This window comes from Rhamphochromis longiceps, linkage group LG7 (genome assembly GCF_057381845.1).
Source record: "Rhamphochromis longiceps isolate RC_006_pf linkage group LG7, R_longiceps_female_GT1.1, whole genome shotgun sequence".
Lineage (NCBI taxonomy): Eukaryota > Metazoa > Chordata > Actinopteri > Cichliformes > Cichlidae > Rhamphochromis > Rhamphochromis longiceps.
In genome coordinates, this window is record NC_140563.1 from 20,297,073 (window position 1) to 20,316,137 (window position 19,065).

The following is a 19,065-nucleotide window of genomic DNA, read 5'->3' on the forward strand; positions in this document are numbered from 1 at the left end:
ATGAATGAAACATTGTCAGTTCATTCTCTGACACGGAATACACACAACTTGGTCTCTTTGCCCACTCTTGGTATATAAAACTTGTTGGGAAAAAAAAGACAAAACAAACAAACAAACATGTAAAACAGTAATATAGAGGGACCTTTATTGAAATATGAAGCTTTTCAATTCTCAATGATTTGCTGACAGGATATTGTTATCAAGTAACAAAGTATGAAAATAAAACTTATCAGTAAAGAAATAGAGAAGACTTCCATTTAAGATTTCTGTCAAATGTCTTCTTTTCCAGATGATGTGATTAAAAGGTTCTAGAAGGTTGTAAAATTTATTCTAAGCAGGAAAACACAAATGTGACCTCACAAACTGTATAATCTATAAAATGATTATAAAGTAATTAATTGTTATAGTTGTATCTGTAACTGTTACTGTAACTGTAATAGGAAGCTGCTTGAGCTGCTTGAGCTGTAATAACACTGAATGTAATAATGGTAATCAGGATTGCAGTGGTAACTATGATTGTGGCAACAATGTTGAGATTGCGAGCAGTGGAGCCATAATGTCGTGCACCATCCATATCTCCAACCATCTTCCTGTCTCTGGCCTGGAAGGATGAAAGTATTTTATACACTTTAAAAACTGGAGTCCAACACATGTTCAATTCCAGAGAGACTCAGAACATCAGATGTTAAACATAATCCTTTCATAGTCACAGAAAATATTAAGATTCTTGTTTGCAAGCACAGATTTTTTTTAAACATGCAAAATGCAAAAGACGGTAGCTTATATAGTTTTACAGTTACAGTGAATCAGCTGTTCTGTGTTTATAGTTTATTTTGTCCTGTACTGTCTCAGCAAAGCCACTTCATTGCACTGTCCACTACACTCTCTTACACTCAGACATTTTAATGTCATCTGATATCTTCCGTGTTGCTTTTACTACTTTTGGTAAGACGATTGTTTGATTTATTGCTTAAATAAATTCAGGTGGTTAATTTCATGAAGACAGAATATTAATTTCCTTTTGTTGTTTTTTATTGAATATTTTTTGTTTTTCCACTTTATTTTAAGATTTTATCATGCTGAACTCTTTCCGGTATCATATTCTTTTTTTTCATGTAATGGTCTATTAAATTTTATTTTGATTTTTTTTGTACTTTGTATGCATATTTTTTTATACTCTTATTTCATTTAACTGAACTCCTTTCTTTTGTGTAATTTTAACCTTTTACCATATTGCATGTTAATTTATTGAAAACATATATATTTGTTTTTGTTTATATATATTTTTTTATTCCACATCGTCTTTAAGGTTCTGGCTTCTGTAACACATCAATTTCCCCAAATTTTAGATAACTTTGTCTTCTTTTATCAGCAAGCACATAAAAGATGTGATTTCTAACAAAGTAAAATGTGTCACAGTAAACTCACCTTGATGGAATAAATGAGAGCTGCAAGTCCAAAGCAGAAAGGATTTGCGTAGACAAGGGAAAAAAGCGACCAGATGATATGGTCTTTGGGGCGCTCAGTGATGACTTGTTGCCCTGCGGTGATGTTCACAGCAGTGTGCTGGACCACTCCAGGCTGACCAGGGAGTCCGCCATAACTCACAGCCTGCAATGGAACGGCTTCAGTTGGGTAACCTTGAGGATACATCGCTCAAACTGTTCTCAGCTGCAATTTAGAGAGGAGAAAGGTGTAAACAAGAACAAGAGAGTCACCAGAAGTTGTGGCTTTTAAAGCTTTTTTGGGGGGGGGAGCAGGAAGCCCATAAAAACCTGACCTACAACATTCATCACTACAAAATAAAGTACGATACAAAGAATGTATCAAACGGTCACATCTAAATATGAACATGCAAAGAAAGCACTACCAGTCATGAAACCTTTTACATACATAGCACTGCCATTTATAGTTTGTGAAATAACCTTTATTGACTGGATTTAAATGTTATTTTGACATTGTGTTCCTGATATGATGAAACTATCTTTTCTTATTATTGCACAGGGCAAATCGGTTTTCACAGCTGTACTTCACTGTACTTGCACTTTCTTAAATCATCAACTTTGCACATCAGATGGAAGACATGAGGAAATATTTGCATGCAAGCCATACAAGAGTGGGTGGAACTCTCTAAATCAATTCGTTAACACTGGACATTAGCAAGGAAGAGATAATGCAATTTCATATTCTAAAGCAACACGTGGAATCATTCTGTTCAAAAATGATCAAGAAAATGATCAAGAAAAATACCAAGTGCAAAGCTCATGTAAATGCAGATTATTTTTTTTTTAAAAAGCATTATCAAGAGCTTTGCTGCATTCAAATGGTGGGAGTGAATTCAAGGTTTCTGTTTGCATTAGTTATGTTCTGAGTAGTGCTGGACTTCTTTAAGATTATAATTAAATAATTGCTGATGTCTGACATGACGCTCACATTTTCAGCAAACTGGAGGTCAGGCCTCCAGGAGGGCATTGTAAGGAACAACCAGCCTGAGACTCACACATGCAGGTATAAAGCTTGAGGGAGACAGCAGCATCAGTTCTTCCAGCTGGTGACGAGATGTGTCTGGGTAATAAAAGACTTGACCATAGATAAAAGCATGGAAATACAGATCTCTCTTAAAATCATAACACGGTGTTTTCAGCACCACATTACTATTGAAGACACTGGAAGGTGGCTGGAAATCTGGAGGGTGCGTCATGTATTATTGAAAAATGCAAAACTGTCATGCCCGTAGGAGCAGTCGTGCAAGAGAATGTTTCTGGATGGCTCTTTGGCTACGCCCTCAGGCAGGGCCACCAGCATCACACCTGAATTCCATCACAGGTAATCACAGGAGTACTACTTCAGCCAGCACGGTCTGCTGCTACACGCCAGTCTGTTCAGTCACTATAGTGGTAACTAGGCTCGCCTATGGTCTGTATCTGCTTTAGTCTTTTGGCTCGTGTTAATTCTGCTATAGTTCGCTGCGGAATTTGTGTTGAGTCTGCTTTTGGCTCCTTTCGTGAGAACCTCTGTTCATGACACAAACAGCACAGGAAAAAGATGTACTGTGTTAAACCCAGCATCACTTCTCTCCACAGTAGCAGTTGGTGAACCACATGATTTTATAGCAGTCAGTTCACCCATATCTGACCTACAGGATGCACTGCTGGTTAACTTTAAATCTAAATGTCTTTGTGGGTGATTTGGCCTCACGCAACCTGTAATATGATATTTAATCTGATACTCGGGTTTTTCCTTTTTTCCCTTTGTATAAGGATAATTATTGTTGCTGAATGACATATTTTTAATGTATGCATTTGCCCATATATACACAATAGTGATTGTAATAATGAAAATTAGAAATATATTGGCAACCAGAATGGTGCAACGGTAAACCCACGGGCAGTGGAGCCATAACATAACACATGATCCAGACTTAGAAACAGGCAGCAATAATGAGAAAAACAACCAAGATTAGTGAGAAAGCACTTAAAACTAGCATGACTGCTATGAAGATGATCAAAGAGAGAGACTCAGAGTTGTTGAGGTGTCTTTCTTCAATTCCTGCAAGAACATTGTGTTTAAGTAAACAATCCTAGGTTAGGTAAATTGAGTAGACTGAGAGTAGATTTACATTATATTTCAATTAAAATGCTTTTCGTAACATGTTTGTTTGGTGGTGGTTAATTGTGATTTTTCCAATGTGAAATATGTGCTGTGGCCAGAGATGGACAGTAACACGTTAATGCGTTATTATAATCCAATTACTTTTTTCAAGTAATGAGTAAACCAAAGGATTACCATTGCAAAAAAGTAATTTGATTATTGTTACTTTCCCGTAAGCACGCTGTGTTACTGCATTACTAAACCGTGATTTTGTTTCTGAGAGTGTCTCATGACAATGACACACGAACCCGCCATGTCCGTGGCAGCAACAGTGTGTAGATCAACAATGGATAATATGAAGTGTGGGAGAGAGTACGGCCATGCAGCATTTAAAGCTTGGAAGTACTTTGAGTTTGTTTTCGTGAAAAGATGCTGGAATATGCAGAAAATGTTAAACAAATTTCTTCCAGTCAAAGATTGTTGCATATAATTTAATTTTTGCTTAATGCAATGTGCATAAAGTTAAAATATTAAAACTAATAAAACATGTTTTAAAAACAGACTTTTTCATTTGATTCAATTTTATATGATGGATTATGAAGAAAAAATAGACTTGGGCTGAAAGATCTATTGCTTTATTACGTATTCAGGTTTTTAAAAAGTAAATAAGTAATAAAGTAACTAATTACTTTTGAAAATAAGTAATCTGTAAAGTAACAGGATTACGTTCTTGGAGAAGTAATCAGTAATTAGTAACTAATTTCTTTTTTCAAGTAACTTGACCAACCCTGGCTGTGGCTCCAAAAGGTTGGGAATCACTCTATTAGGATATGTTAGGCAAGAAAAAATGCACACACACGCACAAGTACAATGGAAGTCCCAAAAGGTTGATTCTGTTCATGCACAATGACTGTAATTAGCACTACTGAATGAAATGGGCTGGGAGGTCAGTTCTTTGATCATTAATATCCAAATTCTCATGACCATTGATCAACAACTACTGGTCAAAGTCCAGTGATCAAAGACCATTGATCAAATCAATAATGAGGATGAACACATCCTGGACAGGGAGAGGGAGAGATCTCTGAGGGATGGAGATAGCTAGCAGGAAAGATAAGGGAGAGGGAGAAGATGAGACCGCCTCCGTCAAGAGCCGAGAGAGAAGACAGATTGAGAAATATAGAGAATGATAGGTAGAGTTGCATTGTGTTGTTTTGGATCTAGAGAAAGCAGATGATAGGGTCCCAAGAGAGGAACTGTGGTACTGCATGAAAGAACAGGAGCGGAAGAGAAGTATGTATATGTGTAGAATTTTTTTTTTTAATCTTCTCTATAAGTAATAAAAATAAATAAATAATTATTTGCAAAAGAAATAAGTGACTATAGAACAATGTCTTTGAAAGAAGTAAGATAATATAACACCAGTAAACAAAGAGTCTTTTAATGATGTGCAAAGTACATCTTGAATGTGTATAATCTGTATATCATGTGCATTTTCAGTCTGTAGCACATGCAGCCAGTTACTCAGCGGTTAGCACAGTCACCACAATAGAAAAGGTAACAGTTTGTGTACGTGCTTCTGCAGGTTTTACCAACACACAGGAACTTTAAAAGTCATGCACTTGTTGCATTTGGTGCAACCTGTTTTTTCTTCACAGTTTCCAACCACAATGGAAATTAAATCTCACCATAAACCTTCATACTTTTTTTTTGCTGTGGTTTGATGGCTAAGTAGTGATGTTTGAGTGGATGCACAAAGCACAAACATGTTTACTAAAACATGAAATACTGAAAGAGCTTCTTTCTACTGCACAGAATTCCAAGAACTAGACTTTATCAACCCCTTTTTATGCTTTATGTTAACCATAACTTAACCATATTTCACTTGGAAGAAGATATCTTCTCCCAACATACTCTCAGTTAAATTTCTCCATGTTGTATTTTGTGAACACAAGCTCTTCCACATGTGAGGGGAGTCTGGAGTGATGTGGGGACACAATATCTCCTGCTGTGCTAAAGATCCTCTCAGAGGGGACACTTGTTGGGGGGCAGGTGAGATATTTCATTGCCATATAAGCCAGGGCTTTCTGTGGCTGCATCATTTTTGACCAGAAGATCACTGCAGGATCTGAGGTCAGTGATTCAGTGCTGTCCTCAGCTAAGCAGTTCTCAACTATCTTAAGCACCATATGAGGCAGATTTGGCTTTTGGTTTAGCAAGATTGTGCACTGCCCCCCAAAAGAGGCTTTTTTGCCCACTGGTCTCACTCTCAACTGAAGATGAGCTGGCAACTTCAGGTACCCCAGAAACATCATCCGCTTGGAGTTCTGCATCCACCTCTGCAGCCACATCTGCCTTGAGCCTGTCAAATTCTGATGTACTAAGTAGTGACATGGGCAAGCTCTTAAATTGGGGATCCAGTAGGGTGGCTTTAAAGTAATGACCTGAGGAGTATCAAAGACAACCTGGAAACGCTGAGCCAACTGAGACTGCAATGTGGTCACCAAGTGCCTCTGGAAGAGCCTGTACATCCACATTCACCTTTAAGTTTGTTAAGGCAGTCTTGAGAGCCTGCACACAAGGGATAACAGAAGACAGAGAAGCCACATCCTCACACAGGGTGTGTGTGGCCTCCTCAAATGGTTGTCAATGGTTTTCACAGTGGCCTGTGTTGTGGAAGTTTTCCATTAAATAAAGCCTGCAGACAAGTGGTGAGCGGTAGCTAACATTCTTTAATCAAAACAAAGCACAGAAAACCAAGCTTGGTGGAGAGGATGCATGATTGCGGGGCAGACGGTCAGCAGAGTCTCTCTCTGAGCCTAGCATGGCTCTCAGTGAAATACCTTCTCCAGGAACAAAGAGACAAAAGACTCTTCCTGTGGAGTTGTCTGCTTTCCCCAACTTCCTTTCCAGACCCCCACCATCTGTTTAGCTGCATGAGTGTGAGACATGCTAAAATCCAGTGGCACTAAGGCATTATACAATAAAATAATGTGAATAATACATAAATAAAAGAAATTCTTATATAATTGCACTAGTTCCCATTGATGGTATGACATTACCATCAATGATGGTGTGGTCGTCTCTGCTTGTCATCATGCCGCTGGAGCATGTGGAAGGAGGAATTCCACCTGGTTGACACATCATGCACCAAAGTGTTCTTGGAAAGGCCAAGCTCTTCCTGGATTTTGTGAAGTTTGTTCACAGCTTTGTTTGATCTGTGTACAAACCCAATGATCTTGGGAGCAATCAATATCACATTGATCACTCCCTGGCACTCTTTTAGACCAGCTGTTACCGCTATTTGTAAGGTGTGAGACATACACATAATGTGCACCACAGCCATTGGTGCAACCATGTTAGTGGCATTATCTGTGACAAAATACTCAAAATAATTTATGCTCCAACACTATCTTGCCATTGTTTCACAGCGGCCTGGAGGTGAGGTAGAATGTTGGCTGCTGTGTGATCTCCATTAAGAACCTCCATCTTGAGAAGTGCTGTCACACGTTTATCTTCATCTATTCATAGGGGACTCTGTTTGCTTTCTATCCAGTGGCCATTGAGAGAAAGATATGCATTTGTGGAAATTTTGCTCATCCAGATCTCAGACGTGCAGTGCACAAATTTCACCTCAATTTTTGAGAGAGCTTCTTTTACTTTTGTTTTCGCTTCTTGGTAAAGTTGTGGTATAACTGTGCGAGAGAAATGCCAATGAGATTGGTATCGAGGTGCAACCACATTGAGAAGTTTGTGAAAATCTTTATCCTCCACTACTGAGTAGTAGGGATGGGTATCGAAAACCGGTTCTTGTTGAGAACCGGTTCCCACTGTTTCAATTCCTTGGAATCGTTTGCCATTTTTGCAAACGATTCCCTTATCGATTCCAGTCGCCCCGAATGACGTCACCACGTTGCGGAGCGTCATTTACCTGGCAGGAAACACGGCGCCTAAGCGGCTCAAACGCTCAAAAGTTTGATTATACTTTATGAGAACCGATGACAACAGGGCAACTTGCAAAGTAGATATTTCATTTAAGGGAGGAAACACTACGAATATGCAAAAGCATTTGCTCACAAAACACGCGATGACACGCGTTTTTAATTCCGCTCCGGACTCGTGACTCTCAACCCAGCAGCAGCGGTAACGTTTGCACGTCCTCTCCCGTTAATGCGGCAGGTAAATAATCAACTAACAGTGCATATTATGTTAGCGCGATCTGCCTTATTACAAGACCTGCCATTACTGTACATGTAGGTGACCATGATGAGAGAGACAGAGTCTGGCTGGCGCTCGCTGGCAGTTCTCGCTGCAGTCTACCGGTAGCGTCTCCTTTCAGGCCAGGATAGACGAATGTCACCGAGCAGTGTCTAAGTTTGTGGTCAAAGGCTTGCACCCATTTGCCACAGCAGATGCCCCCGATTTTTGGTAAGTGAATGTGTTTAATTGTAGGCAAGGACATTACTGGATATTCTTGTGTAATTGCCACAGAACAATTTATGTTATACTTTGTTATTGCTACAGAAGAATATTTATTTTATTATTTTACATTTACAATTTTTTTTCCTGGGGACCCTGTGACACCCCATTGAAGAGCCATAGGCTGGATCTCTTAAGATCTCACTGTTGGGTTTGTAAGGCCATGTTACTCCTAAATTTCTATCTTGTTCAAAGAGAAGATATAAAACAAAGTTCTAAGCTAATCGACCTTAGTGTTCTCCTTTTAAAAAAAAAAAAAAAGAATCGATAAGAGAATCGATAAAGAATCGAATCGTTAAACAGAATCGAAAATGGAATCGGAATCGTTAAAATCTTATCAATACCCATCCCTACTGAGTAGGGCATCACATGAAGGCAAATCATTTCTCCCACTGTGTTTGTTATTTGCTTTGCACTGAGGTGGATAGCAGATGTTGTCAGATGTTTGAGATCTGCCTCTGCTAATTTGAATTTTGTACAAGTTACATATCACTTTGGTTTTATCTGCAGGACTGACTGTGAAATGTTTCCACACAGAGATTGAGCAAGTTGTTTAGGGTCAGTGGAGGACCAAGAGATGGCTCAGCAGAAGCCACACTCTTTTCTATTTGGTTGAATAGGTTAAATAGCTTATAACCTACATCTTGCTGTCTGCAAAAGCCAGAATAACTTAAACGTACCATGCCTGTGAAGGTTAAACGTACCATATATCGCCCACAACTGCATACAATTTGAAACAACTACACAAGCATTGTTTTAACCTTTTTAACCGAACGTTAACGTTACTCTGTCAGCAGCAATGACTGTTTTCTACAGTCATTGGTCAGCAGCCTATTGTCTAAAGCTAACACAGCTACATAAACAGAGCGAACATGAGAGCACACCAGTGCAGACGTCGATAATGCAGCGCAATGGATTAATCTCCCGATCAAACTCCGCTTCCTGAAAGTTGTAAACTCCCTCCAGAACCCGGTTAAGGTACAAAAATCAATTCAACAAAACTAGTGATGCAGTTCATTCTTTTTTCGCTCAGCCATGCCTTCTCTGTTGCTGAGTGCAGCAGCGTGTGTCAGTTACGTCTTTACACGTCACTCACTCGCTCAGTCATCGGGCATGCATTGCGGTCTCATGAGGAAACGCAGCTTTTGATATAAAGTTTCTCTTGTTCGCGAATATAAATATCTTTAAAATATTTGTTCGAATTAAGTATTCGTAAAAAAACCAAAAACAAATCAAAAGCAAAAGCAAAAGAAAAAAAATACGTTATTTGCGCCTTTCCGAATACCGTATTCAGGTTCGGCTCCATACCTCCTATTTGTCACTTTTTTAATTTTTAAATTCATTTTAAGTTCCAGTGTGAAATATGTCACACCCAAAGTCTTGTGCAGTGCACAAGACTTTGACAAGACTTTGACAGAAACTTGTGCACTGCACTCTCACCCAGTCACAGTTTGTAGCTCTCGACCACATGCTTACAAATCCTGTTAAATCACTGTTACCTGTGTGAGACTGTCTTCATCTGAGCTGTTGTAAGGAGCAGCATCTGCACTGAAAAAAGTAATCAGTGGGATAAACATAAAAAAATTATTGTAATCGGTTGCACGAAATTAAGTTATGTTTGGTTAACCTTAGTTTTTTATGTTATACCTGCACACATTTTTCTGGTAACACGAACATGACTTTTTTATGTTGTTGTTATGTTTTTCATTCTGGTCAAATATTTATAGAAACCACTTGTTTATCAGACATGAACTTTTTGTGTTAATTGTATTGGACTACTATATGTTATATTGACAAGATTATTTTATGGTAAGCTTATTTTATTTTATAACAAATTTCTAATATATAATATATAATCTAATATATAATTGAGTGTTCAATAAATAAAACTAAATTAAGGCTGATCTTACTGTATGTACTGTACACTTTTTCTTCAATCAAAGACATAAGCAAAACATTTTTGAACAATGACCTGTATTTTTGAAAATACTACACAGTTGTAACAATGGACTTTCAATTCAGGCTTCCAAAATATACATGAGTCATATTTGTACAATGCATCTCTTGAAAAACATTCCACAACATTCCTCAAAGTTATCTGCTGGAACCTGAATTCAACATTGTGGGGCCTTGTGACATCGCGCTTATGTAAAAAATGGTTTTTTAAATGTAAGAGCCATAAGGTAATATGGCAACAGGGGTGTAATTATTAAAATGACACAAAGAAGAGACTTAAAATAACATTATAACCCACAGGCACACAACCAAGAGACCTAAACTGATTAGTATTGGCTTGCTCCTTTCACTAAACATCACAATCACTAATACTAGACGATGCAATCTGTTTGTAGTGGTGCACCTTGGGAAAAAAATTGCAAACTGGTGAAATTGGTGCAAGGCACCATTTCCATTGAGAAAAATGGAAATTCAAAGTTTGAATTTTCTTTTTTTTTTTAAAGAGCCATGGCTTGAAAAGTGAAAACTGCAGTAATAAAGGCCCCAAGTTGAAAAGTGCCAGATAAATAAGTTTCACTATGTCCTGCAACTTTACCAGTGCTGGCTTAAAAGAAAGGATGGTACATATTCGAAGAGGTAAACATGTTGTTCCCACATCATAACTGGAAAACTGTTCAATCGTACAGTCTGGTCCTGAAAACCTGGGCCTTCTTTGAAAGGCTGTTCCTTTTGAGCTCCATAACCAGTTTCTATAATACCTCAAAGGTATACTTTTCCAGTGGGTAGGTGAGGTTCAAAGTGTACATTAGTCCAAACAGCATTGCAGCTGCTAGGGTATAGTTATCCAAATCCTGCCAGACTCTCTGGCCTTCAAGGACTATCCCGATGTCCTCAAGGCTGCCATTGCCATCTCTTGACTTTATGATGTAAATTCCCATGGTTGTTTCCTTATTAGATCGTTGGATAATGGCTTCATCTTTGGCCTAGAAAATGCAGAATTCCAAAATTTAATTAAACAGAACACTGGTCAAAGAACATTATACCAAATCTTATTTTAATCTGTTTCACTATTCCAAAAAATGTTAACATTAACACATTAGGTGAACAAAAAACGGATTCATTACAGCATGTGATTTGAGTCCTCAGAATGCTTAAAAAGGTAATGCATGAAGTGAAATCTCCATGCAAAGAAGCAGAATACTGTCAGAGCATAGAGAGGTGTTCAACTATGAACTCCACACATGGTCTTAATGCAGATAAAAGAAAAAAAAACAAAAACGCACCCATGGTAAATTGTGAAGATCCCAGGTGATTTTCAACATACTCCTGGCATAGAGTGACAAGCAGCCTTTTGTTAAAATTATTATTTTCCCTAAAGTGTATACACAAATAAATTTTTTTCTTACCTGGGCCGTGGGCTCCAGAATGTTCTGAAGTCTTCTTCCTATTTGTCCTCCTCGCCTTTTGAAGACCTTTATTAGTTTGTCAGATAGCACATCTATCTGCGAGAGTAATCTGGACTGCAGTGGCATGGTGGTAATGCGCTTAAACTCTGCATTTATCTAAAAAGAGAAGTTGTCACATAAAAATGCTGTCAAAATCTCAAATCTCACAAGGTTACATCCACACAAAGTTGTTATTTTATGTCATATTACTATTTATTAGCTATGGGTCCCATGTTGCTGAGCAGTTCCATAGTTGCCCTTACTTCCATACCACCCAAAGCCTGTTTGCAACCACAGCAGTTGCCTCCTTCTGGCCATTTTGCAGTTCTGCCAAATGACCCAGAAACTACATCTATTATTGTCATATACACATCAAGGTCTTTCATTAATACTTAGTTAAATTAGTTAATTTGACCTTTCCAGAAAATTTACCTTACAGAATGTGAGCTAACATATGCAAATCTTCACTAGTAAATAAAATAATGTTATTAAAACCTTAACTGTAACACCTCTACGTAACAGCGCTAGAGAATTGTTCTGAAGCAACACCAATCTGCCCTTCAGCAGGCATAAGCACCATATATCGATACAGAAAAAATTAATGTAACATATTTATATTGTCATTATTTTTATCTCTTTAAGCCCTCCTCTCAGCCTCTCTATAAATCAGTTAAAACAATTTGGTGTCATGCCCTAAATAAACCGACTTTAGTGAAGACACCCCCCCCCCCCCCCCCCCCCCAACACACACACACACAGAGCCCACCCCATGGCAAACTAGCTTATTTAACTGTTTAACTAAAACATTTTAGGTACAACCAGTTAACTAAATGGACACAAGTTTGTTAGTCTGTATTCACTGAGAAAAAACAAGCGAATGTGACTGGGCACACACTGAAAAAAAAGCTAATGCACATAATATTGTCTCGCAGCTTAAGCTAGCATTATCGTTAGTTAACTTAAGGAATTACTTGTTTTTTACATTATGTTGCTCAACAGCAATTCATGAGAAAAACTTCCCCATCTAATGGATGTTCTCTTCGTTTCCTCTCAAACATGTAGTTTTCAGTTTACCTCGACAAAGTAAAGCTCAGCACCAAACGTAAACGAAGCGAAGACAAAAAATGGCGGACCGCCATAGTGAATTTTCCCTCGCAGAACACACCGGGGGGGGGGGGGGGGCTTCAACAGAAAACATAACTATTTTCTGTTATTTTGATATGACTGGTTTTAAAAGACTGAACATCCTTCTAAAACAAGTGAAAGGCGTGAGACTTAATTATATTTATGTTCCGTTATTTGAGGTTATGGATGTTCCTACCACTTAACATTTACCTGATACTACAGTTTAGACCAAAAATATAAATGATTCATGTTGGATATATTTACTGTATTTTTACTAATTTAACAACCTCATCATTGCATTAGTCGCTTTATGCTATAGCATTACGCTTACATTAGCTTGAAGCTCAAGGTCGTCATTTTATTTAATTTCTTTTTCTGGGCTTACAAACAGGACACACAACATTTAGATAACCGTTACACTGAAGCTTGGGTCTGTGTTGAGTCTTCCAGCTGCTGACTACAGAAGCTAGATTGACCTTTCAGCATGTTTATAGCGGCTGTGGCTATGTGCTGGTAATGTTACCATGTGTGAGCAGTCACATTGGCAGCAGACATGTTTCAACAAACTAGTCATATCCCAGCCCTACATTAGCTTGTTTAATGGTTAAGACACTGCAGGTACCACCACTTACTACAGACACCGATGCAAGTTTGTAATAGTCTGTTAATTTAGACTGAAAGAATATACAAACAATATTAACTCACATTATATATGTTAATTACTAATTTGCTTATCGTATAATTTCGGTTACCATTAGCTAACTGGAGCCTAACATTAGCCTTTCATGGTTTTCGATAAACAGCCCACATACCTGTAAAATAACAACACCCCAGTAAAAGTCCACATATATAAAGGGTCTACACTCTTTCTCACTGGTGTGTTAGCTTTAAAATCTTATTTACCTTCAAGTGTAAAACTCCAGATGGTAGTAGATTTTCCAAAGCGAGAGACAAAAATGGCGGACAGTGCAGCCGATTTTTCCTTTCCAGGGGGCGGAGCTTGAGGATAAAACACGACTAACTTGTTTCTTTTCAACATGATTTGTTCTAAAAGAATGAATATTCTTAAAGAATATGTGAAAATTAAAAGACAAAAATATGTTTAGATGTGAAATTTAAATTAGTCATGCTGGCTATATGAAGTAATTCTATGCAAATTCAACAACCACCCTATTGCATTTTTTTCAGTGTGGAAACACTTTGAACTTGAACTGAAGCTGGGTCTGTGGGGCACTGACGCTGTTGGGATCATTTGTTTGGAGCGCCACCTGGTAGTCAAGCAGATGAAATACCAGTGAGATGGAGAAGAAGGAAAAACAGTGTTGTTGAGGCTTGAGTTTTGCAAGACAAAATACTTAGTAGGGTAGGTCTGATCAATAAATACAGTAATGACACAATTAATTACCTAACAAACACAGCTGCCACTTAACACACTGTACAGTATGTTAAGTTTTCAAATTAATGATTTATTCGTAGTTTTCAGTGGACAATGTAAAATACTGTGGTTTAGGGCAGCGGTCCCCAACCTTTTGTGCACCACGGACCGGTTTCCGTCCATCAATATTTTCACGGATCGGCCTTTAAGGTGTGGTGGATAAATACAACAAAATAAAACCAGTACCGGTACCAAAAAAAGAAAATTTATTCATAACACACGGGGAAAGACCCAGGAAAACTGATAAAAAATAATGATAAAAACCGATACGAACCCTGAAAACCATAAATTTCACACCCGAGCCTCAACCAAAGTCGGTCTGTGAGTTGGTACCAAACGGCTCACAGACTGGTACCATGGCCGGGGTGTTGGGGAGCACTGGATTAGGGGATGTAATGCACCTCTTATCATAAATGGCCAAATCTAATCTCATAATAAAAAATTTTAACTTAAAAAGTTAATTTAATAAAGGTTCATTGTGTCGTAATATTTATACAGACCAAATGCTGACATCTCCTGGCCATCAGTTACTATTAAATTTCAGTGGCAGGAAGAACTTAACACAAAATTCTGATGATGAGAAGATTCACTGCTGACATTTTGTTTAGTAAAGCTAATAACAGGCAAACTGAACATTTATACACAATGATCACAATGATACAACAATCTCCGTATGAGTAAGAACTTAATAAGAAGTCAGAAATAAGAACTGAGTATTAAATCAGTACTACCTGAAATGCAATACTGCATGGATTTAGATTAAAGGATTGTTTTCTGAGCTACAGTAACTAGACCGGGCAGCATGGTGTCGCAGTGGTTGACACTGCCTCAAAGCTAAGTTCGATTCCACCCTTTCTGCTTTGATTTTGCATGCTCTCCCCATGTTTGCGTGGGTTCTCTCTGGGAACGCCAGCTTTAAACTCATCTAAAAAACTTCAAGAAAAAATCTGCCATGCAGCATCTTGTCAAGACTGGGCTCGATGCCAAGTGACAAGCTGGTGGAGTTGAGGGCCAGCTGCTCCACCTCTACAAAGTAGTTAAAGCAGATTCTGATGTACACAATTTTATCAACTGGCATCACTGGGCATTCTTATTGTGAACAAAACTGGACCATGCACAATGCAGTCAGACAAATACCGTTCCCCTGGCAACCACCAAACCCAGAAACGTGATTCGTCACTTCAGAGAAAACGTCTCCAGTGTTCTAGAGTCCAGTGGCGACATGCTTTACACCACTTCATTTAACGCTTTGCATTGTATTTAGTGATGTAAGGTGCAGATGCAGCTGCCCAGCTGAAACTGAGACTGCAGAAAGCTGCCAACCTCTGCGCTCTATGCACCTTGGCATCTGCTAACCCCGCCCTGTGATTTTATTTGGTTTACCACTTTGTGGCTGAGTTACTGTCATTCCCAGTCACTTCCACTTTGTTATGATTCCACTAACAGCTGACTGTGGAATATTTAGTAGCAAGGAAATTTCACAACTGGACTTGTTGCACAGGTGTCATCCTATCACAGTATGCTGGAATTCAAATCACTTCATTTTTTCAAAAACGTTTTTTGAAGCGGTCTGCATGCCAGCTGTTTGATTTTATACACCTCTGACCATGGAGGTGATTGGAACACCTGAATCCAATGATTTGAATGGTTGCCTGAATACTTTTGCCAATATATGTGCAGGTATAACATTCCTGTTTTTAAAAAAATCAGACTCTTTCATGATAACTCTTAAAAGGGGTGCTACTACACCTCTATAACCTGCTCATCTAGTAATGATTTTCAAGCAGGGCAATGAAAACAAAAGCTGTTAAAAGCTAATCTTTTTGATTTCAGGTAACTTTTTGTGATTCTGGACAGAATGCTGTTTTTTACTGATATGAACAGCCTGCATCTTTGTAAATAGATCATAGATCATACTGCAATTGCAATATCACAATAATTGGACTCACTTAGTAAATCTGCCCCATAGTGTATAAAATGTGTCTTGTGTTTTACTGATGTGATCCAGTGTAACTCACTGCTGTAAAATTCCCTCTATCCATCACTTTCTCCAGCTGGACTGTACTGAGGTAAAAATGAATCCTGAAGACTGTAGTACAACAGAAAGATTTTACTAAAGAACAGTTATTACAGAGAAGTTTAAGCACACTTTGATCAGTCAGTGTAGATCAAAATCTTGAGCTTACATAGCATATTGCATTCTACATGCAAAGCAACTCAACAGCAAGTATTTATTTAACAAACAGTTATTAAAAACGCTGAAATATACCAGGAGTTCATGAAATGAAAAGAAAAATGTTACAACGAACATTCACACGATCTGTGCAACTTTGTTTATTATGTCCATTGTTTTCATGAATGGCCGGATGGTCTGTTGCAATGACTTATGGGACACCTTTTTCTTCTTCATTTTCATAAAGGATGCTCCAGTGTATCCTATGCTAAAGGAAGCAATAAAGGAAGCACCAAATCACCTTTCCTTAGTAATTGGGTAACTGGAACAGCTTTTATTACTACTGCCACAGTTCCTAACTGAGAGACTAAGCAAAATGAACTATTGGAGCACACCTTTAGTTTTTAAATTAAACAGTGGGTCTGAAGCTGTGTTTTTTCTTGTACCGAATATGAGGCTTAATAACAAGTCACAGAAGCAAGCAACTTAATCTCTGTTAAAATGATAATAGTATGGTTCTCTGTGAGCATAAGCAGGTGCATTTGCAAACAAAGCACTGATTATAATAAAGAAAATCATGAGTACAATGACAAACAGGACTGTGGCAGCAATGTTAAGCCCACGGGCAATGAACCCATGATGTTGTGCACCCTCCAGATCTCCGGCCACCTTCCGGTCTCTGGCCTAGAAGGACAGAAACATATAGTTTGTAATGGTGTAATTATAATGTAATTATCTTTATCCCATTGTAAACTGAAACTGCAAATGTTAAGCATAGCCTAAGTTTCATTATTTGACAAAGTTAAGCTTCATGTTTTTAGTAAATGCAAACAATTATAATAATAATCCCAGGTGCTCTTTCACTGGTGGGGTTTTTTTGTGCCCATATATTTTCTTTGTTACTATCAGTGTAGGAAATGATGTAAACTGTATAACAAATGTAAGATATTTCTTTCAGTGTTGTAGTTTTTAAAAAAGAAATTTGCACTTCAGCTTTGGTTGTGTTCGATGCCATGATCATGTAGCTTGATTTATATGGTAAGATATGATAGGCAGGTAGGTACAATGTATATATTCACACACACACCTTGATAGAATAAATGAGAGCTGCAAGTCCAAGACAACAAGGGTTTAAGTAGGCAAAGCAGAGGAGGGACCAGATAATATGGTCCTTTGGAGGCTCAGTGACGATGTTCACACTGGTGTGCTGAACCAATACAGATCCTCCAGGCTGTCCAGAGGGCCCATCATAGGTCCTCACCTGCATTGGAACATAAGCTGGAGGTTTCATTGCTCTCACTAGTCTGAGCTCCGCTGCAGTTTGGAGAGAGGAAAGATATTGAAAAGAGTTACTGACATTGATGATTTCATTTTTGAAGTCTTTGGGCAAAGCAGTTGTCTCTGTTAGAAACTGAACAGTAACAGCTGTGTCTTTGGGGTCCAGGTATTTCCAAAATGTTGCATTGTCCTTGCAACGGAATTTTTCTAAATCTGTGAATCCTGAAATCTGACTTCACTAAATAAATTAATAAATAAATAATGTAAATAATATGACTGTGAATAAATGTTTTGGGACAAAGCACACGTTTTTTTGAGGATTTTGTACTCACAGTTGGTGACACAAACTAAGTTAGCATGCAGTGACATCAAAAATTTCCTTAAGCACAGTGATAAAATCTCTCTTCTGCTTTTTACATGAAGCCATTAAACAGATCCCCCCCCCCAACCCTAACATCTTGATTGTTTTTCTATAAGTGAGCACAGAACAAATGCAGAAGTCTTCTTCTGAAAACTGTACAAAAAAAAAAAAAAAAAAAAAAAAAAATGAAAACTGTACTAACCTTACCAATACTGCACCACCAATTACATTAATTACAACCAAAGAGAAACATAAAGATTCTTATGTCACAACTTCAATATATGGAAGAGAAACTTCAAGAAAAAGTCTTTCACAAGATTCCCCCATTGTGCAACAGCCTCATCATGAAAACAGACAGCATTGCTACACAGACACAGCTACACAGACACAAAAGGAAATGGAAATTAAAAAGTTTTCCTACTTTGAAGTTCATCGTGCCTCTCCTCAGACTCTACTAAGACAACCCGATCTTCAGTTCCAGTATCACGAAACATGTCGGTCATTGGACTCAGCCGTCTGTAATTATGTGAAGTTAACAGCGTGCTCAGCATACAGGAGTTGAAAGCAGACGTTGGTGGTTTAGTTTCACATTTGTGTTGTGCTGTGTGGGTTCAGGAATTTGCGTCATTGGCATGATCAAACAGGATAAGGAAGGAAGTTCAACACAGCCTTTGTTGTTACAGTGACAATCAGATACAGAAGGTAAAACAAATATTGAACACTTTTCTAAGTAAATATATTTTGAAAGGTGGTATTGACATGAAATTCTCAGCAGATGTCAGTACCAATCCATCCAGTAGATGTCCATAAATTATGTGCTCTAATGAGAAACACTACAGGGAAAGAATTTTGAACACATGAGGAAATGGAGATCTGGAATCAGCATGGAAAATTGTTTCAAAGAAAATAAGTAATGAGGTAAAGCATCTTGAAGAACATTTAAACTTTACTGAGCAACATTTAGACAAGCCTGTAAAATACTCTGAGGATATTGTCTGGTCAGATGAGACCAGATGAGATGCTTGTCATGAACTGGCTGTGCACAGGCAGGTGAGGACCCAAACGCAAAACTCATGGAAACAGAATTGAACTCAAAAATCACTGCTTTATTGCAGGTTTAACAATGATACAAAACTAGACTGGGAATGCTAAACTGAGGACCGAGGAAACACAGGGAAAAATCACACAGCTTCAGGGATGAGACATTGACGACGCGACACAG

At 38.1% G+C, this 19,065-nt stretch overlaps 2 protein-coding genes and 1 long non-coding RNA gene across 3 annotated transcripts; all 3 read right to left on the reverse strand.

Moving 5' to 3' along the window:
* Positions 1-394: 394 nt before the first annotated feature.
* On the reverse strand, positions 395-1,653 carry LOC146665232 (dispanin subfamily A member 2b-like). Its single transcript, XM_085411477.1, has 2 exons — positions 1,429-1,653; positions 395-601 (listed from the first exon to the last, which is right to left on the reverse strand). The coding sequence occupies exons 1-2, from the start codon at positions 1,651-1,653 to the stop codon at positions 395-397; spliced, it is 432 nt and encodes a 143-aa protein (XP_085267603.1).
* An 8,963-nt stretch (positions 1,654-10,616) lies between these two features.
* LOC146665233 (uncharacterized) lies at positions 10,617-13,716 on the reverse strand. Its single transcript, XM_085411113.1, has 4 exons — positions 13,500-13,716; positions 12,488-12,495; positions 11,433-11,576; positions 10,617-11,009 (listed from the first exon to the last, which is right to left on the reverse strand). The coding sequence occupies exons 1-4, from the start codon at positions 13,633-13,635 to the stop codon at positions 10,776-10,778; spliced, it is 522 nt and encodes a 173-aa protein (XP_085267239.1). The 5' UTR covers positions 13,636-13,716; the 3' UTR covers positions 10,617-10,775.
* A 2,418-nt stretch (positions 13,717-16,134) lies between these two features.
* On the reverse strand, positions 16,135-18,426 carry LOC146665234 (uncharacterized). The gene is made up of 3 exons (XR_014912585.1): positions 18,265-18,426; positions 17,292-17,518; positions 16,135-16,888 (listed from the first exon to the last, which is right to left on the reverse strand). It is a non-coding gene; the product is annotated as an uncharacterized LOC146665234 (long non-coding RNA).
* Positions 18,427-19,065: the final 639 nt, after the last annotated feature.